Source organism: Apteryx mantelli, chromosome 1, assembly GCF_036417845.1.
Source record: "Apteryx mantelli isolate bAptMan1 chromosome 1, bAptMan1.hap1, whole genome shotgun sequence".
NCBI classification, from domain to species: domain Eukaryota; kingdom Metazoa; phylum Chordata; class Aves; order Apterygiformes; family Apterygidae; genus Apteryx; species Apteryx mantelli.
The window spans coordinates 210,740,809-210,768,341 of record NC_089978.1 but is presented as its reverse complement, the minus strand read 5'-3'; the positions used below and the strand labels follow the sequence as shown (position 1 = coordinate 210,768,341).

Sequence of the window (27,533 nt, the reverse complement as noted above, 5' to 3'; positions counted from 1 at the left end):
GTCAGAGATACCAAAGGCTGGACACGGCCAGGTGTTGGTGGGAGGGTCGGACAGTCTGTGTGATGTTCACCCATCAGATGTACAGGAGCCCAACATGCACTAAGTCTGTGCATGTAAGTCAGCTGAGAAAAGGGAAACAGCTAGCAGCCCCTTAACCCTTCCAATAAAATCCACCCAAAGACAGAGCACACATAAATTATATCTTTCATTTGATTTATTACAGAAAATAGATTTTTCTTTCTAGTTTGTCCTCATGACCTCATCAGGGTTTTGTAAGAATGTTGTCCTTAAGTATATGCTTCTATTGTGAGCTTTTGTGGGGATATCGAATGTGCATTAAAATAGTTGTGCAGTGCCTAGCACAAGAAGGGTTGGTCTTTCATTGAAATTTACATTCTCTGGAAAGTCACACTTGAAATTTTTGCAAAAAAGAGGAAAAGGCTTTGGAAAAGTATTTGCATTCCTTCTTTTCACAGTCACTTCTACCAACACCCTTTTAGACCAATCAGCCATCTTGAAAAAAGGAGTTAGAAACAAAATACTGAAACAGTACTTACTCAATTTTTGGTGCAGGCTTCACCAGGAGGTTTACTTGCAGCCTTTTGGCAAATTGTAATGTAAAACCAGTGATCTAAGGACAGAAAGAAAACAAAATGCATTACTTTAAATTTGATGAACTGGAAGCATAAGCCTAAAATATGGACTGTGTCAAAAAGCATTGTAGTATTCTCTTATTCTTATGTTTCTGAGGGCTACATTTTCATGAAATTTGTATGTTTCCAAGGGTATTTCATTCTTCCTAGGGGTTCTGATCTTGTGGGTTTGCTGTACTAGCTTTTGAAATTGGCAAATTAATACTGAAGGTATTAACGCTGAAAAAAGGTAAATCAATCCTGAAATGTTTCATATACATATATCAATTTCAGCCCTAATTCTTTTTTTACCAGAAACTATCTTAAAGTTCTATTTCAATAAGTTTAATTTGCATGGTACAGAAAAGAAGAAAATTTCATATCATGACAAACAATAACATTATAAAATGTATTTTCCAAGCATATTAAAACAAAAGTGGAGTCGTCTTCTTCATCCACGTCTCTCCCCCTCTGCCCTCCAGAGAAACAAGACAGAGTGTGTTGCCTGAACATTTCAGCTCAGGTTTAGGAAATCTGGGTTGATATCTCTATTCTAAATGAGGTGAAACAAAGACTTGAATTCAGATCTCCTCACTGAAGGTAGGTAGCATAACTTTCAGATTATACGACTAAAAAAATATTTTGGTGAAAAATTCTGAATTTTACCTTTTCATGCCAATTCAGAGCAAAATAAAATTTTGAAACCTTAGAATTCATAATACAATTCAGACAACTCTGATTAACACACTTCAAATCAAGAATGTGGATCACTGGAACAGAAGTAAAAGTAAAATTGGAGGCCATCAAAATCAGAGCTGTCTAAATTCATTTATTTTGGGAGCTCTATTTGACAGTCAGAGTTACAAAGAATATATTAGGTCTGTTCTAGAATCAGACAACTGGTTGCACTTCAGTTATTTTCTTGGAAATAAACTGATCTACATTTATTTCCTTTAGTTCAGTTGTGATAATAATTATACCAAAATTGTTACTTATGGAAAATGAAAGAAAACATAAATTATAGAGGGAAGAAAGAGGCTTTGGTAGAAGAGAATTTTCTTAAAGTACCTGAAAATCACAGAAAAATGTCGTAGCATACATTAAAGCTTCTCAGAATCCATATAATTCAGTATTACCAATGAGTAAAAATCCAAATTTATTTTCCAAACTTTGAAGGTTGGAATAAGACAGAGTTCTGCTCTAAATTTCCACTGTTAAGAGCTAAAAACCTTTGTGAGTAAGTCTTGAAAAAGAAAGCATGAAAATACTGGATCCTTTTTCATCCCTCTGATAAAAGATTTATTCTACTAAATTTAAGCATCACTAGTTTACTGAATTGCAGGTATTAAATATTTGGACTTACAGGCTCTATGTCTAAAAATGTCTCATGCTCCTTCTCATTTGGGCTCAGGCCTTCAACATCATGCAATATAGAATCACTTGCATGAAGAAAATGTGGAAGAGAAATAAACACTGGTCTTCCTGTTTGAAAAAACAGATAAACTTATTAGAATCATTAAGCCTTGTTTCATTGTTCATCTTCTGAAGCCTTTTTCCACACAAACATATTTAGCTATGAAGACACAGAAAAAAATTCTAATAAAACCGTCAATAGACTAAAACAAAAGAAGATTTGAGAGTTTCTGTGATTCTACTGGCATGAAAAAAATTTGCCTGCTGAAATAGGTTGTAGTTGCAAATACTACTTGTCTGTCTGCACTGTGGGGCTGGAAGTGCCTCCATTTTCACACTCAGGTGGGAACGAGACCTTCATTATTTCCCCCAACCTTCGTGATCCTGTTTTAGTAGGATGAAAGACAGAAGGGAACTCATGCTGCCCACTCTGCACCAAACTCAGACTGTGTATGTGTTCAGTTTATTATACCTTCGCTAAACTAAGCCAATAGCGTCTCTCAGCCACGTGTACATGGTTAATACACTGTGTGTGAGAATTACCACGAATACATGGACCATGACTATCTCTGACTTTTATGCAGTAGCTATGGAATCCCTCTCCTTTCCTTTCTATTTGTGTATTCCTACAATTTCAGCATACCACCTTTAGTATCATGATTTTTTTCACAGCACTATGTAAAATAGAAATTTTAGAGTCCTCATTTTGGGAAATGAGGCTACAGAAAAGTGAAAGATCTAACAGGCGATTTATGGAAGAATTCACAGATAAATACAAGTGTCTGAGGCCTTAGAGTAAGTAACACCTCAGCTACAGGACAGCTGGTTTCTCCCTAGATAGATGGCTTGTTCGGCAGTACCATGTCACTACTATACCTGCTTTGCAGGCACTGATGTCTAGGACTCCGGCTAATGTGCAGTTTTGCGAAATGATGGGGTCTGTACAGAAGCAGTAATTATCTCCAAATTCAACAGGCGATGCAAACGCTTCACGGGGAACCGCAAAACGGTAGAGCGGGATCCCCTTCACATTCTGCTTGCTCTGGAAAACTCCATAAATCGATCTGAATAAAAAAGAGGAGAAATGTGTCTCAGTCATTTGAACTACAAATCTGAATCCACGGTATTACTCCTTAAGGATCCTCTGACTGTCTTTCTCTTTAAGTAAAAAAAAGTACTACAGAGAGTACTAAGAGAGCCAATGACCAGGCTCCCTTCCCACTGTTCACAGCAGTTTGTAGAGGTGCTCCTCTGTAATGGAGAGTTGTTCTGCGTTTACACACAAAGATATACAAGCACAGGTAAGCACATCAATATGCAAAAAGGAAGACAAAAATATTTATACTAATAAATAATATACAATAAACTAATTAACAGCTCTTTTCTCTAAAGTCTTCTTCAACCACTGTTCTTATGAAATGTTTGCAGGTTTTAGGACTACATTACAGGTACTTATCAAAATAAATCACCTCTGTTACAGGTTTTTCTACTGACCTAATGATACCAATCTAAGCTTTATGGTGGAGACAGCGTACTGGGTATAACCCTATAGCTCATTCCATTGCATACAAATCAGAATACCACTTAAGCTGCTTTTTGCCAAATTATTATCATCTAGTATATAGATGTGGTTGTTACACACTAATGTAACCGGTGCAGCAATGCTTCTATCATAGTCAAGAAAAACAAGGGTTCTAGGTCTTGCAATACAGTCAGAATAAGTTTCCATGAACCATTTAAGAGCAAGACTTTGGGAGACTGTTACTGCTCCTCTTCATTCTTCAGTAACTGTGAGAAGTAAATGGCCAGAGGTATCTCACAAACTGTGTCAAATTGATCCAAAGACATAGAATTTCCTTTTCTGTAGTTTGTGAAATGCCTTCTAGTTTGGGGGTCCAAGTACTTCACAAATGAAAAACTCAACTTTATGTAAAAAAACTGATCTTTAAAAATACACAGCTTTCAAAGCAAATGGTCCACCTTAAACCTAGTCAAAAGGAAGCAGCTGTTTCTAGGAAGCAAAACAAATAAAGGGGTTGAACTTCCCAAAGTAAATATACTCTGATGCACTTTAGATCTTCTAACATTGCTTTCAGCTATCCCACTGGAGAACTCAGGGTCACTGGATAGCCACAGTAGAAGAAGCAGCCTGAAAATCCATCAGTATGGAATGAATTAAGAAAGTTTGTTTGTAAATACATAAAAATAAAATACACAAAAATATCCTGTGAGAAAGCAATTTTGAGTATGTAGCAATTGACAGTGAGTTCTGTTTTGTGTAGATTATGTTCTACTGAAATCCCCAAGATGGGCTTAACTACTTCCTGCTATATCTATTCCTAGGGGTAAATTGCGTTCTCAGACCAAATAAGGCAGGTTTTAAGCTGGGTTCTGGTCTTGGAAGAAGTTCAAGACTTTGAACCCAGAGGACCTTGATACCTTTCATAGGTCTGTACCAGCTCACACCATTGTCTCACTCTGTGAAATCAAGTAGAGGTATTCCTGAATCACATAACTGGAACTAGCTGAAATAGCATGCACTGTAAATAGTTTGCCACTTGACATAAATGAAAGTGGAAGAATCAGGCTGTAAATCATGAGCACAGCTCATTAATTTGCTTGCTTTTAAGTGAAACATTTCTACTGAAATGCCTCAGTGACCTGAGTCCAGGCAGAGCCACTGCAGCAATCCTCTGAAACTAAAGAGCATTTTGGTGGCACATGCATGAATGTCTGCACAGCAGTAAGGGACCAGCGTACCTGCAAATATCAGAGGAGAAGAAGCGCAGTACCTGATCCTTCTTAACAAACGGGGGAAATGATGCCCCATCTGTGAAAAAAATAAGAGCTTGAAAGCAATTCTTTTTACAAGATACGATTTAATTTATAGTTCAATGTTCAGCTGTTACTTTGCCATAAAGCTGCAAAAAAGATAAGCAAAACTGAGTCATTTATAGAAAAAATATTTACATAACTTATTGCATAGTGACAGGTACTCCACAGATAAGACTGCCTTTTTTTTGAAGACAAGCCAAACTGTGGCAACTAATTTTTTTCATTGATGTGAAGCTACATGATCATGACAATTAAAAATAGAGGATACAAAAAACAATCCTGCTTAGTAGGAATACTATTTCCTGTTACCATTGCTTCAGGGTTTATGCAGTCTAGAGGTTTAAAACCTTTCTAAAGAAGCATGGTTCACCTGGAGTTATGGCACTCAGCACCTATAAGGAACACAATTTTTGACTTCAAAACTGCATATTTAATAAACAGCACTAAATTTTTTGCACCAAAGACAGCTCAACTGGAGCTCTTCTTTGCTAAGTGTAGATGACCTGGATGAAGGGATGAAGGGACAGAATGCACCCTCAGCAAGTTTGCCGACGATACAAAACTGAGAGGAGTGAGTGATACACCAGAGGGCTGTGCTGCCATTCAGAGAGACCTGGACAGGCTGGAGAGGTGGGCAGAGAGGAACCTCATGAAGTTCAACAAAGGCAAGTGCAGGGTCCTGCACCTGGGGAGGAATAACCCCATGCACCAGTACAGGTTGGGGGTTGACCTGCTGGAAAGCAGTTCTGCAGAGAAGGACCTGGGAGTGCTGGTGGACACCAAGTTAAGCATGAGGCAGCAATGTGCCCTTGTGGCCAAGAAGGCCAACGGTATCCTGGGCTGCATCAGGAAGAGTGTTGCCAGCAGGTCGAGGGAGGTGATCCTCCCCCTCTACTCAGCCCTGGTGAGGCCACATCTGGAGTACTGCGTCCAGTGCTGGGCTCCCCAGTGCAAGAGGGATGTGGCACTACTGGAGCAAGTCCAGCGAAGGGCTACAAAGATGATTAGGGGACTGGAGCATCTCTCCTATGAGGAAAGGCTGAGAGAGCTGGGCCTGTTTAGCCTGCAGAAGAGAAGGCTGAGAGGAGATCTTATCAACGTGTACAAGTATCTGAAGGGAGGGTGTCGAGAGGATGGGACCAGACTCTTTTCAGTGGTGCCCAGCAACAGGACAAGGGGCAACAAGCACAAACTGAAACACAGACAATTCCATCTGAACATGAGGAAAAACTTTTTCACTGTGAGGGTGACAGAGCACTGGAACAGGTTGCCCAGAGAGGTTGTGGAGTCTCCTTCTCTGGAGATATTCAAAACTCGCCTGGACGCAATCCTGTGCAACGTGCTCTAGGTGACCCTGCCTTAGCAGGGGGGGTGGACTAGATGATCTCCAGAGGTCCCTTCCAACCTCAACCATTCTGTGATTCTGTGATTCTGTGATCCTTTCTGTAGTTAATGGAGAGAATGAAACTCTTCTAGAGCAAGTTCATCTCATTCCATGGTAGAAATGCAAAATAGGTCAGAGGAAGAACAATTTGGTGAGGGTGTTTCTCCACTCAGTATAAAAAAAAAACATAGCTAGTTCAGATGCATATTTCTTCATTGCACACATCTAGAGTTAGGTAAGAGGAGTCTCAGCAGTTCTCCCAAACAAGGTATTGCAACAAACCTCTAACCATTACATTTGTTAATTCTTGCTGCAATTTCTGTTTAGTTTCTTAGTCAGCAGTCATAACCAAAGAATCGAAAATATCTGTGATATCTTTGAATCGAGTTGGAGAGAGCAAGAAAGTTAAATTACACACTGCTGCCTGCCCACTGCTGAGGGAAGCATTTTGTTTTAAAGAAGATCCAAGATCGTCCTAGAGACGTACTCTATTTCTAAATCGTGGCAGACTTGGAGGGTTTGAAAAAGTTGACTAATTTCCAGACCTGTACAAGAATGCTGTTTAATCTTATTATCTAGTTATTTGCTTTAGTATGGTACTGAAAAACAATCTCCCCTTTGGTGCAAAAGTTTACAAGATACGAAGGAATTTTCGCACATATTTACAAGACATTGTAAAAGTCTCTAAACACAGGTTGTCTCATCAGCAGTCACACTGAATGCTCACGTAAGCTGTGTAACAACACTCTGCATTTTCACTGTACTGGAGCACTTAGTCTAGTTACCTGAGTGTGTTTATTCTATCAGCTGTGGAAGAAGAAAAAGAAAAAGCTGACAGTGGGAAAAGAGATTCAGTGTCCATAAGAAAGAAGAAAAGTCCCAGAACCTAAGAAAACATTTCCTGGTACAAAAATATTGAGGTAGTATAAAAAGGAGCTAAACTTTCCTGATTCACAGTCTTCTAGAAACTCAAATTCTTGTGAAGTATTTGAAATATTTCGAAATCACTTGTCGTGTGCTCTGGGTTATAAGGAGAATGAGCTATGCTAGCTAAAACAGTACAGCAAGAATAAACCTGCTTGTTTTCAGGTTCTCTCATTGATGGCCTGCTGGGAAGAGGTTTTCATGTAAGCTAACTTGCTCAAAGTTTCTTGTGTGCTCTACTATTTGTTGCCAGGATAAAGTCCCATAAGGTTCACTTCTCAGTCCTCTGCTGTTTCTCTTCTACCTCTTTTATAAAATCCCCTTTCTCCTCTCTGGACACTGTACCTCTACCTCAGTCTTAGCTTTTCCTTACAAAATAGTACATCACAGAGATATTTTAAATGATCATCCAATGTCCAATGTCCTTTGCTGCTTATTTTTGACCAAATGAATTAGTGGCTTCTTCTGAATTTCATTCAGCTAAATGCCTCATTGAGAGATATGCTACACACATCTTTAAATACAGTTCTGCCCTTTTCCCTGTGACTCAGAGCTCACGGTCTCTACTGTCTATGCCTGTGAGACTATCATTAGTGCAAAAATCTTCTCCGTGACATCTGCCAGCCAGATTCAATGGGTTCTGATGTCCTCAAAGTGACACTTTCACTCATCAAGAAGAAACAAATATATCACCTTGAATAAATATACCCTTAAGCCTGTCGAATGTTTTCATATTCATTCTAAAAGCAAATTTAAAAATGTTCTTCTCTAGCTGATTGATTCTAGATTAATCTACATCTCCTTTACCTCCTTTTTAATCTGCTACTGGCCTCCAAACCAGATTGTCTGGGAGTTTTTTCCCTTGCCACCTCAATTTCTGCAGCTCATTAACTCTCCCTGTCTTTTCACACCTCAGGAAAAACTTTGTCTTGGGTCCATTATGGTGCTTTTAATTTTATTTTTCAACAGTGAAAGTGAATTTACAGCATTGCAAGGCAGAGATAATTTTCAACTGCTATACCAAAGAAAAGGAATCTTAATTATATTATAACATGCAGACAACTAAAAGAAAGAGAGAGCTGAATTCTTTTCTGGTGTGTCTCCTGTCTACTGTATCTGAAGAGCATAAGTGTGTGTGTGTGTATAAAATAATGTATAATAATGTATATCTATAAGGTAATATACACCTATGCATGTAAGCAGTATGTATACATACATATTTATATACACATTTAATGGGCAGAATGCAGAACTCTATGTATATAGAAAAGCCCAAGGGAATTAACTTGATAATTGTCCCCTGCAATATCAAGAAACGTGTTGAAATTTTAAAAAGCTTTAACTGGCTCACCTGTGCCATTAACCAAGTCACAGTGACCTTCCCAGTACGAAAGATTCCTTTAAGATTAAAAAGAAAAAAAAGTCATGTGGCATGTATTATATTATACCATGTAATCCTTCTGTACTGCTAAGCCTCACTGTTCCAATATAAGCTTGATTCATCAGCAAATTCACAGGATAGTGATGTTAATTCATATGTTCAGATAAACTATATGATGTCTTAGAATAGGGTAAAAAAGATTTAGCTACTTAAGTATGCAAAAGTGAAGCAACTATTTATATCAAAGAATCAATAATTGTCTTAGATCCAAGCTCACAAAAGAATCATGAATAGCTAAAAAGGAGAGGCGGTTTTGCTGCTCCTGGGGCTTGATGCAGCATTTTCTGGAATTGCTGAAGATTTTCCACTTAACTATAGCTGTTAGTGAAACAAGCCTTAAAAGCCATATTTTGAAAATATGTGCATTTTTTTTATATATACAATGCTATTATACCTTTTGTTCTTATAAGTATCAATTATTGCTGTTTTGCTTATGTCTTTTGTCCCAGTAAAAACTCTATAAAGTCCATCATATGTCCCGTTATACTGTAATAGACACAAGAAGAAAGAATAACAGTTAGACATAGTCATACAAGGGATTTTTGTCAGATTTTTCTTCCTAAGAGCAGTTGTCTTAATCTTTATTCACAGGATAATAACTGAAGGCTTTCCCTCCTCATCGGTTTCACTTACCGGATAGAAGACTCCCAGGACTGGGTCCAAGGGGAAGGGGACTTTGTTCAAGAAAGGATCTTTGTATCCCCACAGTATTTCTTTTACTGTTCTATTCTGCAGCATGGATGACTTAGAAGCTTTAATCCAAGTGTTTAATAATAGTTGTATGAAAGTGTTTGTGTACAGGGCTGGTGCAGCCTACAACAGCAACAAAATTAATGATTAGTATAAAATTCTGCTTATGCTTTGGATCAAAAATACAGAGACTGACTCCAAGTAATCCCTGGCAAAGCTGGTAATTAAAGCTGAATTCTAGAGTTGTGGTTCACTGTAAGTTCAATTTCTGCTTAAAACTGACACTCATTAATGAAACAATTAGTATATTTATATAAAAACAGACTATTTGTCATTATTATTTACATGAGGTCACTAGATTATTCCTAATCTCTTTGTATCTCAAGTTCCCATCGTATAATAAAGATTGTAACACTTCTGGTTTTCTGCCTTTTCTCTATCATCTCATATGTCATGTACTTCAGACTCACTCACACTATATATGCGTATTACAAATACATGGGCCTTGTCATTTATTGGCTGTGGTTCATATTTTCTATGGTGATAAAATCATACCAGTAACAATACGATTGCATTCTGCATAGAACTGCTTAAGTGCAGACTCTCCATTATTTCTTTTTTCAGAAAGAATACATTTTTTGTGGCAAACATCCTTTTTTCTGGACAGTTTTAATTATAAATAAAAGATATACTTTTCATATTTCAACAAAGAATAATGTGGTATTTTAGCAGCATTAATTATAATGAACATTTGCAGAAATGTTAGCACAAAACCAAGTCCTTAAAGTCACTGAATAGCTTGTGGAAAGCAAACAGAAATTATCTACTTTGGCCTGTCTGGTAGAAGCAGGAAATGGTAACGATTTTGATGAGTAAATCTGTGTAAAAACAAGTGATACTCTTAAAGCAAGTGTCCAGACCAGGCGCTTTAGTAGACTCTCAGTTTGATCTTTAGCACAATGGGGAGAGGAATTGGAGAGCCAGGGCCAGCCAGAAGGTGAAATTAAGCAAGACAGAGTTGATCTCTCTGTTGATCTCTCTCTTTTTTTTTCTTTTTTTCCTCTGTTTACCCATGACTTTTTCATTCTTGCCTGAACTTGAACTCAGAGTAAGCAGAAATCATAGATAAGGCAAGATTATGAGATAGAGGAGAAGTAGGTTCAGTCCCCTCAGGGCTAAGAAAGTGTGAAAGATTTCTCCCAGTTCTTCTGTGAGTGTTTTGACCACAAGGTTATGATACAAAAAGTGAGATCTGCTTCTGCTTTGAAGTCAGTGCTGACCAGTGAGCAAGGCAGGGCCTCTCTGGGAATTCAGGCTTATCCAAAGGACACAGAAATATCTGGAGTGGAAAAGGGTATAGCCCCGTTTAGATGGGGTCTCCCGAGCTTTTCTTTAAAGGACTAAGATCTCAATAGGACAAGACGGCTCAGGGACAGCCACTGCAATGGTGCTAATTGGCACCATTGCTAGAAGCTGTGAGGCCATGCAGAGGCAGAGTGGGGGATTTAACACGGCCTCCACTGCAATGCAGGACTGAAGATATTAAGCGTATGGCAAACCTGCCTCATACTATTCATGCTGCATCTCAGATAGGCAGGGAATCCATCCACAAACTCTTGATTCGTTCCCATGCTAAAATCGACTAGAAGAATGCCTTGGGATGCATCCCATCCAAGCTGATGACTTTAGTTCTGTTGAAACTAAACAGTCAATTTTCATTTGCAGTTAAGATGGTTGGCATTACCCTGGGAGCATAAGAAAACTTGAAGTAACTGCAATGTATCCTCAGAATGATTTTTTTTTTTTTTCTGAACACAGTGATACGATTGTCTTCAGCACAGATGACACTCATGTCTTCTAATACTAGCTAACTGGTGCTAACTTCTTCCCTTTATCCTACAGTATATCAACATTCAGATTTGGATATTACGGTTTAATTTCTTTACTTACAACAACAGCAAGGTTGAGGCATGTAACAGTATCATTTTCTGTCCCAACAGACATATCAGGTTCAAAACGAGCAACGTTAGGCAACATGTAGGATATTGTGCCATCAGGATTTTCAGTGATATTTTCTTTGGGTAAATATCTCACCCTTTAAATGAAAAATAAAGCATAGAATATATTTAACATTTGATTTTAAAATCAACACATAACCATACATGTTGGAAGTTTTTTGAAATGTTGATGAACATTTTTGAAGAAGAATGCTGAGCATTTTATGACCATTTATGACACTGAAAAGATTTTAAGCTTCTCACTGTGAACATTTGTGAAAATTCTTTTTTATGTAAAAATATTTTTGTTTTGTAAATATTTCCTAACTGTCTAATAGAAATTTCTTCATGATACTAAAATGTCAACAAATATTTCTTTTTACATTTCATTTCAGCCTAGAACTTTGTACTTTTTAATGTTTTGTTCTGAATCAACTGTGCTCCAATCACATTGTTTTCTAAGCTTTCTTGTGGTTGCATGTTAATAGAATGGGATGACTGGAAATGGTCGAAAAACACTTTTCAGATCTGTTTTCTAGGCCTGAATTGCAATGAAAGAGATTACAGGTTAAATCCATACTGGGAGTCACTTTGTTAACATTTCATACATGTGTGTGGGTTTATAAGCAGTCTTTCAGCACCACTGAAATTCTCAAAAGTCCTTCTCAAATGTGCTTTTAAGTGCCTATATTTCTGTTAGGAGATCACTGCAATACAAATCTCTGACCCCTGATAATTCTAGCTTTGGCCCTGCTCTTTATCTACGTGTCCCCTTGCTGCCCCCCTGCAGGGGCAGAGGCCAGCAGGCGCTGTGTGACGTTGTGTGACACTGTGTGACGTTGTGTGATGTGTGATTTAGCCTCTACTGTGGCCCAGGAAGGCCATCCCAGCTCCTGGCTGTGGAGGCGAGCTGCTATCACACTATGACTCTGTGTGCGGACAAGATCTGAGCACTTTTCATCCCTCTCACTCTGTGGCTCCCAAGCACGAGAAAACAGGGATGTGGGCCCGAAGGGGTCTTCAATGTACTCCACCAGATCTTCCAGTATGGACAGTGGAGGGATCAAAAGGTTCATCAAGCATTTTCCCACAGTACAGACATAACCAATGCAACTGAGCCTGAAGAAGCTTCCCAAAGAAGCTGGGATCATGGCTTCTCAAGAGTGGTTTCTGTGCATATCGTTTTAATTAATTGCCTAATGTATAGAGCAACTAACTGAAAGATTGGAGGTTTGCTTTCTAATTAATGTTCCCTCTGAACAGAAACAAAAGACTTCAAACAAGGTCTCCCATATCCCAACAGAATCCCAGGGAGAACATATTTTCAAGAAAAGTTGTTCTACTTTGTAATAAATAGCTAAATATTCAAGGGGAGACTGAAAGATAGACACAGTGTCCCAGTCTTTCAAGTAGACTTGATATACCTGATCAGGGATGTGAAATATCTTTCACTTCCCGGGTGAGTGTGACTGCAGTAGTGAGAAGAGTAGTAGCATCATTTCTTCTATAGTCTCATCTGAGCATGAGGCAGAAACTAACCCCTGAGAAAGTAGGCACCACCCTCTCCCGAAAGTAAAGCATTTCTGTTTGGTGGGAGTTCGCTTTCCTCAGCATTTCTTAACTGGTACTTTGTCATCCCATCCTGCTTAGTTTCCTGACTGCTGTGGAACCAATTCTTATGTTTTCCCATGCACTGTACAACCAAGGTATTTCAATGAGAAATGAATAATCTTTTAGTTCTCAGAGCACCTCAGCTTCAGAGGCCGCAGTCCAAAATTGTCTTGTAAATACATCTCCAAAGCTATTAATAAAGAAATATCCTATCACTTCAGGAAACTGATTACTGTGCCAATGACAGACAGGTATTGGACTTAGTGACATACGAAGTGTGAACTAGTCCTATGGTGAAATCACAAACATGGTTAAACAAATTATTAAAAGCTTTCCTGAATGGTGATGGGCTATTGCATCTGGGCCTCAGGTAGTACATTCAGAAAATGGAATACTTTTCACAGAAACACTTGGAAAAGGAACCCCTATAGGTTAAAAAAGTCATAAAAGATCAATGAAACAAAATACATTATTCAAATTAACGAGTGATAAGATCTCATGCTTTTAGGGCATCCGACAGATTTTTTTTTTTTAATGTAAAAGGTTGGCAAAAACTGATCAGCAACAAATACACATGCTTGTGTGTTTTTATGCTAAATACCTTGTTAATAAACATTCATTTTTCACAGGAGCAAATAGCTTCTCATCTGATGGTCTATTTTTATATACATTTTTCTATTGGGAGACCCAGTACAGAAATTGTTTGCGATTGCTGTGAGTAACTGCAAATATCTTAGGCATTTCTGTTAAGTCTGGCTACAATAATACTCTGAACTTTCAAGAACAAATTCTAATTCATCAGAATTTTCTCTGACCTTAACAAGACTTCTGATATGACATCTCATATATTCAGGGTGCTTTGCTTACCTGTACGTGTAAGGTCCTCTTTGTTCAAGTTTTGGACGTGTTCCATTGTCTAATACTTCTGATGGATTTTGCACATGAAAGATCCAAAACTGCCTGTAAACTGAACTTCCTGGCACAACCCAATTTTCAAAAGCAATGGTACCATTTGTGATGACAGCTTCCTACAAGGACAAAAATTACAAGGACAAAAAAAACTAGTTAGCCACAGAAAAATGAGAGACAGGCAGCATTTACTTTCCAGACGATTGTAGAAGGTTTCCAAAAAACAGAAAAAAAAGCTATTTTATCATCAGATGAGGCATAAAGTGCACACTTCTGGCCAACATTTGAATGCAGCCTGAAATTCCCGAAGACTAACAGCAAAAATGAGTTGCTAGAATAAGCAAACACAAATAGGATAAAGTTGCAATTGCAGCCCGTAGCAAAGCTTTCCTGTTGACATGACTGGACATTGCCTTAGTTCCCAAATACTTGCCAAATACACTGAATATTTGTAAAAGGAAAACCTTTAAATGATTGAACTATACCCAACAGTATTTCAAATCTAATCTCCTTTTCATACATTTGCTAATGTCCCAGGAGACAAAAGGAGTGTTAACTCTGAGTATTACTCTTGCAGTAAGCCATTTTGCACACGGAGAAGGCAAATAGTGTTCTTGCAGGACTTTTTTTTTTTCAGAAAATTCTTGTCATCAAAAGTGAGACTTTCTATGAAATCTCACTTTCCATCAAGAATGTTTCCCAGGTCCAGGAAATGACACCAAAATATGGACATAGGACAAAACAGGACCTCAAGAGGCACTCCAGAGTAACCATCTCCTTTATGTTTATGGATTGTGGAATCCTTTGGACAGCAAAAGGAGTCTGAAGATATGCTTTCTATATTGCAGGGGGGATACTTGCTCTGCCTGGTCTGCACCAGGCCTCTTTCTCTGTGACTTTCACAGAGTCTTGGGATAATGTAGATTTTCCCCTTGGTGGTAAAAATTTAGAAAAGTTTTTGCAATAAAAGTCCAAGCTGCCTAAATTCAAAGTATAAATTTTTTTTCAATAGTATGGCACAATATTAATTAGTTAACATCCACAGCTCACAGAGCAGCAGAAAACAAAATGTTGGAATCCCTCCAGAGACTTCTGAAGAAGGAAAAGACATTTTAAATTACCATTTGCCAGATATTTTTTCTACCATAATTTTATGCCACTAGATTTGCTTAGCAAGGACCATCAAAAAAAAGAATTCCACTAACTAAGGACCGCTGCAGTTAGGAGTGAATGTTGTGTCTTGGAGAACACTTCACATAGACAGGGGTACAGAGTAAAGCTCGTTTGTATGGTGGATTTGTAAATGCCCTGGTGGTGTAAAACACGAGGCTTGCTGTCTGCATTTCTGCTGTGATTTATGTGCATTTGCGTGAGAGGGGAAGGAAACTTGGCAGCAGCAAATGTGTATCAGATTGAGGTCTTGCACTGAGACCCTACTATAGCTAAAATTCTTTTTGGCCTTGTTTTGCAGACCTCGGGAGGCTAAGGACTCTGACACAGCTGCAATGAAGACAGCAGGGCATTTTTGGAGGTGGGGCAGGCCATCTCCTTGGTCATCTATTTCCATAATTTCTTTATAGGTGAAAAGATAAATGCTCTCATGATTTGGATTTCTTTTCAACTTTCAGAGAGAATTGCTCAAAGGATCTGAGAAATGCATGTTGATAGAAAAGAAATGCGCAACTTAGTCTGATCAGAATCTGACTGTAGTCTGTGCTCGTCAGGATTCAGGGATGGAGCCACACGTGAGCATTTAACCTACTGCTTCTGCTTAACTGGGATGGGGAGGATTCCTGGCAGCCGTATGGCCAGGGGGAAACAGCACTAACCTCTCTAGAAATCAACAGCGTATAGGCACAGGAGCGAACAGAGAAATAAGTTTCTCTTAAAAAAACTGAAGTTTTCCCCTCCGTCCACAACCCCCCCCACACTTATAACACCTATGCTAAGCATTATAATAGCACATAATTTTATGCTAACTCCTCTACCGATGCACAGAGTTTGCTCAGAGTGACCCAGTCACGGGCCCCCCCACCCCATCCTTGAGAGACAAGGAAATAACATCTTATCTGCCTCTGGGTACTTTGAAAAATGCTTCTTTTGCAGTTATCATATCTCACAACCTTGAGCTGACTTGGAAGAATATAAGGGATATGCTTCCTCACAGCTTTCTCCATGCAAGCGATTTTATTTTGTCAGAAGGGTAAGTCTTTGTCTCTCATCTCATCTTTGCTATTGCAGGGAAAGCTGAGAAAGACTGTGCAGGTCTTCATACCAGCTTTTTACTACAGTGAGGACAGCTTTCCATATAAACTGAGACCGTAGGCTAAGTGAAGATCCTTTTCATGTACCTTCTTCACTGCACTTCACTGTGCAGTGCTATGTACTTTCTTTATCAATCTAGAACAAATCTACTGTCCTCAGTGCCTAAACAGGTGGGGCTGTTGTCCTGTAATTTTCATGCAAGAATAGCTACCATTTCTGAATTATGCCCTGGGAAATTCCAGTAGAGAAGAACGACTGAGCATTGTAAGAAGCGGTCCCAGGGATCTGCCCACATGGGGCAGCCAGGTCAACGTGAGTTAATATGTGAATCTGCAGCCCACCATTCACTCTGCCCTAATGGCCCACAGTCACTCTCAGGGGAGCTTTGACAGGACAGCCGATCCGATCTAGCCGCTTGGCAGCCGAAAGGGGGAAGCCAGCTTCCACAGCCCCCCGTTGCCTGGCCCACACGCCTCCCCCTGCCTTTGTGCCAGCTGTGATTCCTCAGGGAGCTGGTTCTGCTTGCTAAACGAGAGGAACATTATTTCCTTTTTTTTGCTGGGTTAGCTTTCTGCCAGTGAGTTGCTTGGCTCACTGGTGTAGATAGACAGGGGAAGGGTCAGATGAACACCAGAGTTGGCACAAGTGAAGCAGCAGGACAAAAAAGGGAGGGGAGGAAGGGAGCAGTTTTCAGTGGTTTTCAGCCATCATTCTTATTAACTTACTCCTCCCACAAAGGAGATGTGTATGAGTCTCTGTCATACACTTAGAGAGTGCAAATGGTGATTTAAAGTAGAAGAAGATATAGAGTTCTGTCCTCATTCATGTTCTCATTTAATAGTACTAATTTCCTCACACCAGCAAGCCCTTGGCTTTCATCTGGATGATCACTGCTGAGGCCAGCCCTAAACAGTACCCCTCTCTACAGGTGGTCACGCCAGTATTCCCCTAGTAAACTGCCATGCTTTGTTTCCACTGATTTTATGAAAGGTAGGGTAATTGCTACTTATTTGCAGTTGATAATCTGAAAAAACTCCCTAGTCAACCTACTTCAGCTTCTGTGGTTTCTAATATCTTACGCAATGCTTATCTACTAGTAGCAAAAGTAACTATACAATATGTCATTGCTACACAGCCAAGTTCATCCCATGACCTAATTGTGCAAGAGTCTGAGTGAAACCAATGGGAACTTTATCCACTTTTGTTTCTGAAACATTTTTTTCCGCTTTTGATGGGTCAACTAGCAATACATATACTAGCAATACATTCAAAAATGCTGAGGCAGTCAGCTTACTGTACTTCAGTGCTTTACAGTAAATTCAGTCATCATGATTTCTGAGGAAGAAATACAAACTACAATAGAAAGTCTGTTTTGACAAAGGATCTGGCCAGATTGATAAAAGATGACATTTTCTGGGAATTCAGAAATGCTGTGTCTCGAATACTTCAGGTAGCAAGAAGACTGCTACAAGTTTATATGTTATATGTGCTCTGCTGCAGGCATAAATCTGAGAAAACAAACATTACAATTCAGTAAAACTGAATTAGCTGAGTTCCAGGGAAGCAAGTAATCTTGTTCTTCCATTTTGCAGCTGAAAGTAGGAATAGCCATTTATTACTTTTGAAGTGTGATGATGATTCTCCTGTGTATTAACCTTCCTATTCAGGCACCATTGGAACAAAACTTTAAGTCCTTTTTCACTCCTTGAATATAAAAAAATACAGAAGTCAATGAAGTTTATTATCAGCAATGCTGGAATATGTGTGATTAGATCCTTTATGTTCTGCTAGGAGCCAGCAGTTGCTTCATCTTCACTAGTTTAGATAAAGAAGCAGCATCTGAGTTTCACAGACATAGCTATAAATTAGAAGTATTTCTACTGCAGTAAGCAGCTGAGGAGAAAGAATCTGGATAACAAATACGTAGAGAGACAGATGACTAAATATAATAATAGATAAAATTGATAGCTTTATGGCTAAAAATAGCGAAGACTAACCCTGAGGACTCCATAGAAAGAGTGCAGCGCTGAGGTATTGTGGTAAAATATATACCAGGCTGTATTACCAATTTATCAGGAATTTAATATACTGAGTAGCATTTTGTGGCTTCTATTGATCTTCTGAGTCCATGTTCTAAGGCAGAGAGCAAAAGCTCTCGTAGAAGTGGTGATAAAAATTCTTCTGGCAAATGAATCAGCTAACAACAAGTTTGAGTGATTAAACCTTGCTGGAAAAAGAAACAGATGAGCAGAAAAAATAAGTTCTATCATAACTGAAACAATGGGAATTTTGCTGAGGTAATAATATTGTGCTTGAGGAAGGAAAGGCAGTAAGTAGTAATAGAGCCATGCCAAAACATCTCCTTTCAACAGTTTCAGACAGAAACTTTCTGATTTTTTGTTTTGAACTGACTTTTCCTCTTGATTTTTTTATTGCTGCATGATAATAGCCATGATAGTATATAAAAGAAATGTATAGAGTTAGTTAAAAATGTTTATGAAAGCGTGAAATTTTCAAGCTTCATTCTAATTGCAACACTGACAATTTTCTAAACCACTAAGTCCTTCATAGAACGACAACTCTGCCCTCTGGACAGCTGCACTGTTTGGGGAAACTAGGATTTCTGTTCTGTAGTACTGAAGAGGAAGGTACCTTTTAAGGGGGAAATCTCCCTGCCCTGAATAGTACCAGCACTGAAATAGCTCAGCACTAATCTTGTTCAGTGGATCCCAGCCAAGACACTGCTGCTGGTAGTGTCATTTTGAGTGTGCTCTGTAAGTGACAGATTCTTTAAACAGTCTCTAAAAAGATTCAAAAATATATAATGCTTAAATTCTTTAAAACCCCTGCTGGAGACAGGAGTGGAAACAGCTTAACTAAATAAGGTCTGAAACATAGGTATAGCAATCTCGGATTAGAAAACACAGCAATGAGTCCTATGTTGAAGTATAGATGTATGTTAATAAACTGGAACATATGAACAGGTGACATTTTGGTATTACATGTTATATGGACTTTGTTTTAAAGAAGGGTGGAAAACAACACCTGTCTGCTAGGAGATAACAGACTCTTGGGTCAAATTTCTAGGAACACCTTGTTGCGTGAAAGGGAGGGACGGAAGGCCCTTCCTTATCTTTATAATTTACGTTTGCCTGCCAGAGCCCCCCTGTTTGAGGACTTTCCCTGGGCCCCCCTCAAACAGGGGGGCTCTGGCAGGCAAACGTAAATTATAAAGATAAGGAAGGGCCTTCCGTCCCTCCCTTTCACGCAACACACCTGAGTTTGCATATGCTTTGCAGATACTTCTTCTTTGCTGCAAGAACAAAATGCAGCCTTGCAGGAAGATATGTTGTACATTGTTTATCCAGGCTAATCTCTCAGTGATTGCAATAAAGATTAAATGGGGTCTCTAGGGTTTGGCCTACCAAAGGGATGTGTGCTTGAGCACCAGCAGTGGTCACTCTTCTGCTGCCAGTAGAAGAACTGCAAAAAATATTGATGGTATTGATTTTTGAAACTAAAGCTGTCCCTATTTATTGGGAAATACCAGCAAATTCAATGGAACTTCCTTGAGAATAAACTAATGATTATGTAATTTGAATAAATCTTTGTAACAGATTAACCTGTGATAACTTGACTCATAATAGTATGAAATGTCCTAAATCTACACAGCGAGGGGGAAAGTTTCAATATTTGTTTCTCTAATTCAGCAATAACATTTTATAATAAAATTCATTGCCTCTAGAAGTGTAAACCTGCACTGTTGTTAACTTCTGCAAACAGGAATTTACTTTGGGATAGGTTAGGTAGAGGAACAGCTGGGGCTCTCTTTTCAGGTTTTAGACTATGCAAAATTCTAAGAGATGATTTTGCTTGCAAAGGTGATGACTTGAACAGTTTTTCTCTTTCATTAAAAAAATTTTTTTTCATCCCAATGATGAGTGAAACAGAGACTTCCTGATTTCTGTCATGAGGAAATGTGTATGAGGTGTGTGAAGAACGATGAATAGTTCATGAGGACCCAAGTTCAGACTTTGCCCCATATCAGTCAAAATGGAAATGTGAATGTATGTGGGCCATATCTGAGGGAACATCTCAATCATTAGGTTTTCTCCCTTTCTGAGAATCTCTATTCTTGGCAAACTCTGAATAAGATTTTCATTGAAAATGGTTTGTTTCTACCAAACTTTTCTTTTAAAAAAATGACATTTACAAAAGGGTAAAAGTTTCAGAAAAAAAGTATTTTCTCTACTCATCAGACATTTCCTCCGCAATCAGCTACATATTTATCTTAAATATAACCTCCGTGAATGACAAATACTTGTTTTTCTTACTAGCCCTTTGATCAACACAGGTAAATCAGAATTAGTTGGATTTAAGTCCTTCTTGTGCATCAACTGAACTGATCAAATATTTCAGGTGGTTGTTCCTTTGCATATCTTTTCTGAAAAAGAATTGTCTGAGTCTCATGGTCTCACTGAATAATCAGTATGATAAATAGAAAATAAATAATCCAGTGTGACTTGTAGTTAGGAAAAAAATATATCCTTTTACTTAAATAAATAAAGCCTCTACAAATTTACTCTTGCATGATTCATATGAATTCTCTTTTTTATACACATCAGAAAAGCTGCCTTGAAATTCGTATAAGCATCTGAAACATGATCACAATGAAGAAAATTGCAGAGAGGTAGAGGAAAAAATTAGTCTGCCTAAAACTTTACTACTTAGAACTCATGCAGGTATAATTCAATATGTAGACATTTGCAAAATATGCTGGGTAACAGGTTCATTATTGTAAGTAAACAGATGAACACATAACATTGCCAATATATATAATTTGCTTTGAAAATTAGGAAAGCATAAAAGAACACTCTGGATTAATTCAAAATAAATATTTAATATAAGGAGATCCACATCTTTTACATTATGTGCTTTTTAAAAATACTCCAATTTCCTTATCAATTACAATTATTTGCAAAAATAGACACTATGTCTTTTTGTAAAATGTGTGAAGGTGGGTAAGACTTATTATATAGTGAGACATTCCTGTGCTTCATTTAATTATTTTTGGTTTTATCTGAATATGAAAATTTCATGAAAAATACAAAGGATGCTAAGAACTGGAACTTTCCTATGGATTGACTTTTTCACTGGATTTGCTGCTTTGTTGAAATTAAAATATTATATAGAAATTGTTTGTTTCAATTCTTTTCAAAGTGATACTAAAATCTAGGTAGGGCTTCAACAGACAGTTTAATGTTTCCTGACAGTTGCTGTATCCGGCTACTCAGTTGGCTTTAACAGCTGACGAGTTAAGGTTGGTCTGCCAGAAAGGCTCCAAGTTTTCCAAGGTCTTCAGCTCCACAATAGCTCATTAGGAGGACTAACCATCAGCCAAAAGCCTTAAGATTCCTAGATTTTTAATTGTAGGGAGCCCACCATGCAGGCTGTGACTGTGACCACAAGGAGACCCTACGTCTCCATGGTGGATGCCCCAGGGCTTCCACGGTCTTTCACTCCAGTTTACCCCATGGTTTAGGCCCTCAGTTATACACTCCTTTTCACTGACGATTTGAAAAAACTATTTATTTTTAATTAAAGACAAAATGACATTTTAAAGAGATGAAATCCTCTAAAAACAAAAGAAACTGTTTCTGCAAGTTCTACAATGCTCTGCTTCAATTATTTTTCACAGCCCTTGAATCAAGGAGATGCATACGATCAAACCCTGTGGAGCACATTCGCTTTGAATTATGTAGTCACCGAACATGAGCTGGATGCATGTAACTAGTATTGTATCCAGCATCAGAAGTTAGTGAGGATATTTGCAGGAAGTATATTTAAGTGCATGAAGTGAGTCCCAAAATAAGAAGATGCACAGAAATAAGCAGATCATCATGGTAAAAAAAGAAACTAATAACAATCACAATAATAATTAAAATAAAAAATGATCATTTTCAAATTACATTAATGAAAACTCAGCTTTAAAACAATATTTTGGCTTCTCCTCACATGAAGCATGAAAGAGAGCAGGCAAATACACATAATAATTAACATAATTTTTTAAAAATGTCTTGCTGCAGCCTGATTCACAGGGAGTAAAAGCTGTCAGGACTAATTTGTGATTGTGCACATTCCAAAGATCAGGGATTTAAAGAAAAAAAAAAAAGGAGAGAAATAGAAACTTAGCAAAATATTCAGAAATAATGACTATTCAGTAACCATAAATCATTAGAATGAAAATAGAAATAACTTGTACCTTTTTTATTGCCTTGCCTATAATGTTATCTCCAACTGGTATCAGAATTCCTCCAAAGATAGCCAGCACAGCACCGATGACAGCCCCAGTGAGTAGCCCACAGTTTCTGTTACAGCCCATTCCTCTCCTTTGTCAGGATGCAGACAGACAGTGTAAAAGTATCCTTGCTGTAAGCCTCGAAGTTTTTTCCTCACTTCTGGATCCCAGTACACCCACCAGTCTTCGTGAGAGAAGCTGCTAATATAAGGAGAGAGCGAACAAAAAAATCACATTCCAAAGCTCAAAGTACCAAGTGCATAAGGTGAAGCAGATAAGAAGATAACATGTCAAAAACAGGCCCATTTATTAGACAGGAAGTGCTAAAAGGAAAAAAAAAGGCTGTATAGACATTTGACAAGGTAGTCAATTGCTATGTATATATGGGTTCTTTGGTTTTGGCTCCATTGCATTAGGGCAAACTGACCCAATTCAATCAACGCTCTTCCTGAGGCAAACACCTTCTTAAAAATCTTTCTGTGCCAAAGCAGGAGGTTATACAGTTACAGTCTACAATGCCAGTGTGTCCCTCTTCAGGCAAAATCAGCAGTTTACAGTGTTAGTCTGGACTGCCCTGGCTGTTTCTGTGTGATACCAGCAAGGGACTTCTGGAAACTCCTCCATCAGCACCTTGGTGGGAACAGCAGTCTCTGTTGAGAGGCAACTATGAGAAGCCTGTACTTCTGCTTTGCTGGATCTAGAAGACATTTGTCAGCCTACAGTCTACTACTGAGGGAACAAAATGTTTCAGCAACTTCATGGCAAAGGCATGACTGGATTTACTTGTAAGAACTGAATTGTTGCTCTCTGCCACCCATCCCACCACCTAGTTCCATCAATCCCAATTGCTTCAGAGAAAGGCAGACTTCTTAAAGCGGGTCTGGATTCTGACCTTCTGAAGGTATAACACCTTATATTTTGGGACAGAAAAAAATAAATTGGCAATCATTCACTGGAATACAGCAATCGCTGGTAATACGGGCTAACATATCTTAAGATCTGACTCCTATTAAAAGATGTTATCAAGAGAATCAGAATGTTACCAGTGCTGACAGATATGGTGAGACATATGGTCCAAGCAATATTTTGTCCTATTTGTTACTGGTTTCAGACAACTAAGCAAAGAGCTGGCTAACTTTTAATTTATACTTGCTCAGAAATTCATCATGCCTACAGAAATTTCCAGTTTTTTATTTGCCTTAGACTTCCAGCTAACAGAAATCAGCTGCTTTCTATTTTAAGTGGCATTGTCCATAGTCCTTTCTATTCTTAACAATTTCTGTTCATTAAAACATTGTGATCATCTCTGAACCACTTTCAAAGCAGGCATTAGTTGTAGAGTTAATTAAGTTTTCAAGGCCAGACACAGAGACCTGAGGAAAACAGGAAGCTGTAGTAGAACAGCTCAACCTGAATTCCCAGTTTGTTGGTGAGATTTAAAGACCAAAAAAAGTTCTTGGATTAAAACTGGACAGCGATACAGGTGTAGAAATAGCCATGTGTTTTATTTTTGTAAATGCCATTTGTAGTTATAAGGTCCTTTTTTAAAAAAAAAAAAACACGCACATAGACACATATAAGGTGCCATGGTCAGAGGGCTAAGTGCTCTTGTGCCACCCAAATTCACAAAAATTATATCACGTCCATATTTGAGCTCAGACTGCTTCTTCTACCTGCACTGGAAAACCACCTTTTGCCTAGTCTTGGACTAGCAGCAGTCTACGGGTTCCTTGATATTAACAATGACTATTTCTGTACATTTGAGTCTGGTTGATATTTTAATCGTTTATCCTTGGAAACTTGCAAGAACAAGTAGAATGACTAAAATACTACTTCTCCTTGCATTCATAGAAAAATACATTCTCCATAAAAGTCATCCAGGCAATCTACCTGCCACAAGGTGATTTTGTGTGGTTCCTAAATCAAAACTGCACTTTGATCCTTTTACCCGCCCAAACAGGAGACCAAAAAAGAAACCAGATTTAGCTAAAGTTTTACCCATAACCTCTTTCCTGACTTTATTATAACCAAAACTCATGCCCAGCTGTTTTAGTGCTCACCTCTGTTAGGAGGACTAGCCTGCAGTGTTTCCCAAGCTTTTATATGAGCATACCCTGAGTAACCTTTTCTCACCTGACCAAGAACTATTTTTGATGAGGAAAATCTCCAAAGAGGTTACTGCCTCCTTGTTTCCAACCTTGGCAAAACAGTGTGATTGGCCAGGACTGGAAAGAGAGGAGGCTCTTTAGACAGAGAAGAGCCTCTTTATAGCTGTAAACTTGGCTTCTCCGCTTGAGGATTTGCACCTCATTTGAACCTCTGGCTTATTAGTTGCTCTCCCCTTGACCAGATCTGTTACTGTGTACCTTCACACTGAACAGCAATAGAAACGGATCAAAGAGGTAACATTAAGAAAAAAAAAAGGTGCATTTTCCCAACTTTTCATGCAACTTATTGCCCTTTTCAAAAGGAAAATTGAAAAGTGACTTGACTGAATGATAAAAATTCTAAGTTACTAAAGGCTCTTTAATGTATTGGATGAATACGTAACATGGCCAATGGCAAAATTTCAAAGCAAACTCAAGTTGGAAATTCAGATTATATCTGATGAGTTTTTAAGTGACAGTCACTGGGACAAACTCTCATATCTTTGTAGATGCGTTCAGATCAGCATGTTTAGTTTGACAAAAGCATAAGGAGTGTAACAGTGCTGTGCAACTCACTCTCTAAGTGATCAGAGGATTTTTAAATCTGACTGCTGTTACACATTGGCACAAATCTAAGGAGGGGTAGGACTTCTCAATGAAAGGAAATTCTAGGAAGTACAAATTTGGGGTTGATTTTTTCCTAGTGTGACCTTTTTCAAATTTAGACATAAACAGAAAAATCTGTCTATCCTAGAAGATTTTTTTAAAGCATGGCAATACACATTTCAAAATTGAAAATTTTGAATTGAAAATTTTTTCCATGATTGTTTAAAGAGGGCTTTTAAGCATTGTCAGACTATATTTCTTGGCTTATGTGCTGAAGCTTTCAAATTCAACATAAATACACATTCCAATGAAATATATTTCCATTTAAGTTTCTACAAGCTGTTCCAATGGATTTTTGTGTTAGGCAGATTAGATGCCCCTCATGATCGCTAGCAATAAACAGCTAGAAACAAACTTGTTGCTAATAACTCATGCCTATTCCAATCTTTTGTAAACTGTAAAATATTCACCCTTCTCCCACCAAACACAATGCAATAACAGTCTAGACATATCCCAGTTTATGAAATTCAAATTATCCATTACACAACAGCAATGAAAAGCACTGTCTCACAAGATAACACTCATTGAAGTCAATAAGCTATACTTATCTATTACAACTGAATATAAAATGTGAAGATTAAAGTACTAATTACCAGTAAGAATGTACTTGCATGAGGGAATTCATATTCAAGCAATAATTATTTATACTAGGAAGAATAGAATGTACTATAACAAAATAAGATATAATATATGAGATTATGACATCATTTAAATTTAGACTTGTCCACAGGATTAATAACAATATTCAGCCCATTTATATACTTTATTTTTTTATTTTTTAGTGCTTGTTAGAATTTTAACAGTCCATTCAAATCTCTGAAAAGACATAAATGCAATTTATAAGCAACAGAATAGGAGGAAAGATGCAAAATATTATTAAACCTTTTCTTCCCTAATTAACTTATATTTTTGTACATGTCAATTTAAATCAGCCCTTACAAAAAAAAATAGTATCTGAATTTTCTTGATGATTTCTCCAGCTCTAATAATCATTTTTAAACACTTTTTGTCAGTTTAATTCTGCCAGAGATTCTGGTTTGCTGTCCCAAATAAGAGAAAACTAAATCGGGAAGAAGCAGTGTGTATAGTTAAAATTAAAATGGATTTTGAAAATTCCCATTAGAATTTCAACTACAAAATATAGTGTTTGTTAAAACATAATGTCAGTTTCTCCAAGGTTAGAAGGTGGGATTAAAAATCATGAAGTTATTAGGAGATATATTTTCAGTGAAGAGGGTCTTCTTTTTTCTAATCTTTGAGGTATTTCAGAATTATAGTTTCAAGCTTTTTATCTGCAACAGTAAAGGCTATCACTTAAAAAAGATGCCTTTCTTACAAATTCACATGCTTCCAGGAACTGTAGTTTCAAGAACATTAAATATCAAAAGACAGAGTGCAACTGGGAAAGCCAGCAATACTGCACATAGAATGCCATTACTAATGTAATAAAGAAGCATTTCACTAATACATATACAATTTAACTGCGTTTTGCAAACAGAGCTTTGCAAAATCCTGTCATTTTATTTTATATTACAAATAAATACTTTCAAGATTTTTCCACCAATGGAATTTAACAGTATTTTGGAGGAAAATCATCTCATTTTAAATGTTGTATCATATGACTCACCTTGAATAAGGGCAACTGACTTTTCAGCTCAGTGTACAAGTACTTAACACATGACTTGCATCAAGTTACGAGCAGACAAGCAGCTAAATCTCCCCACCAAGCACACATCCTCTCCACCCTGAGAGAGGCACTTATATATTCCAAGAGACGTCAGTTCCCTGTTTATCTTTTTGCCAGAAGAAAAAGTTAAGCTGTATTGGTGCTTGGGGTGGGGCCGGGGGGGGGGGGTCTATTTTTACAGTCTGACTAAAAGCCGCTACCTACGTCTCGTGGTAATATACTTAGCAGCTGCAATCTTTGTCAAATTTTGATCCAAGTGAGTCAAAGGTCAAGGAGACAAAAGGGTAACTAACTCACTAATTTGGTTCCTTTGGTTCCATTTCTTCTCATAATCCATTTGCTTTAAAACTGCTCAGATTGGCAAGTTCTGACTAGCCAGTTCCTAACAGCTCGTTTAAAATAGAGAACATTTTAAAATATTCTTTGACACATAGCATGCCTTGCTATATAAATAATGCCTTACTGTTGCAGACATTGTCTGTCAAAACACAGGATAAACACCTTTGCACTTTAATCATCATGATAGTGTGTTTTCAAGTAATAAAAATCAGGAAATGTCAGAAAAATGTTTAAAAGAGATTTTTTTCCACAATTTGGGTTACAACACTTCCTCATGAAGTGCTTTTCCTCATTT

General features: G+C 37.9%; 1 protein-coding gene across 6 annotated transcripts in view; it reads right to left on the bottom strand.

Moving 5' to 3' along the window:
* The window catches only part of CD36 (CD36 molecule (CD36 blood group)), a 40,192-nt gene that overhangs the window by 3,937 nt on the left and 8,722 nt on the right, over window positions 1-27,533 (bottom strand). For 3 of the 6 annotated variants that reach the window (XM_067316836.1, XM_067316831.1, XM_067316833.1), the window contains exons 2-11: window positions 22,364-22,600; window positions 13,795-13,955; window positions 11,270-11,414; window positions 9,263-9,442; window positions 9,024-9,115; window positions 8,540-8,586; window positions 4,806-4,875; window positions 2,922-3,109; window positions 1,996-2,114; window positions 558-631 (exon numbers count right to left, since the gene is read on the bottom strand). In XM_067316836.1, the coding sequence (XP_067172937.1) occupies window positions 558-631; window positions 1,996-2,114; window positions 2,922-3,109; window positions 4,806-4,875; window positions 8,540-8,586; window positions 9,024-9,115; window positions 9,263-9,442; window positions 11,270-11,414; window positions 13,795-13,955; window positions 22,364-22,483 (1,196 nt within the window). In that variant the 5' untranslated portion in view covers window positions 22,484-22,600. Of the gene's footprint in view, window positions 1-557; window positions 632-1,995; window positions 2,115-2,921; window positions 3,110-4,805; window positions 4,876-8,539; window positions 8,587-9,023; window positions 9,116-9,262; window positions 9,443-11,269; window positions 11,415-13,794; window positions 13,956-22,363; window positions 22,601-26,839; window positions 26,923-27,533 lie in introns of those variants that run through there. The other 3 variants (XM_067316835.1, XM_067316834.1, XM_067316832.1) reach the window with 2 other exon arrangements.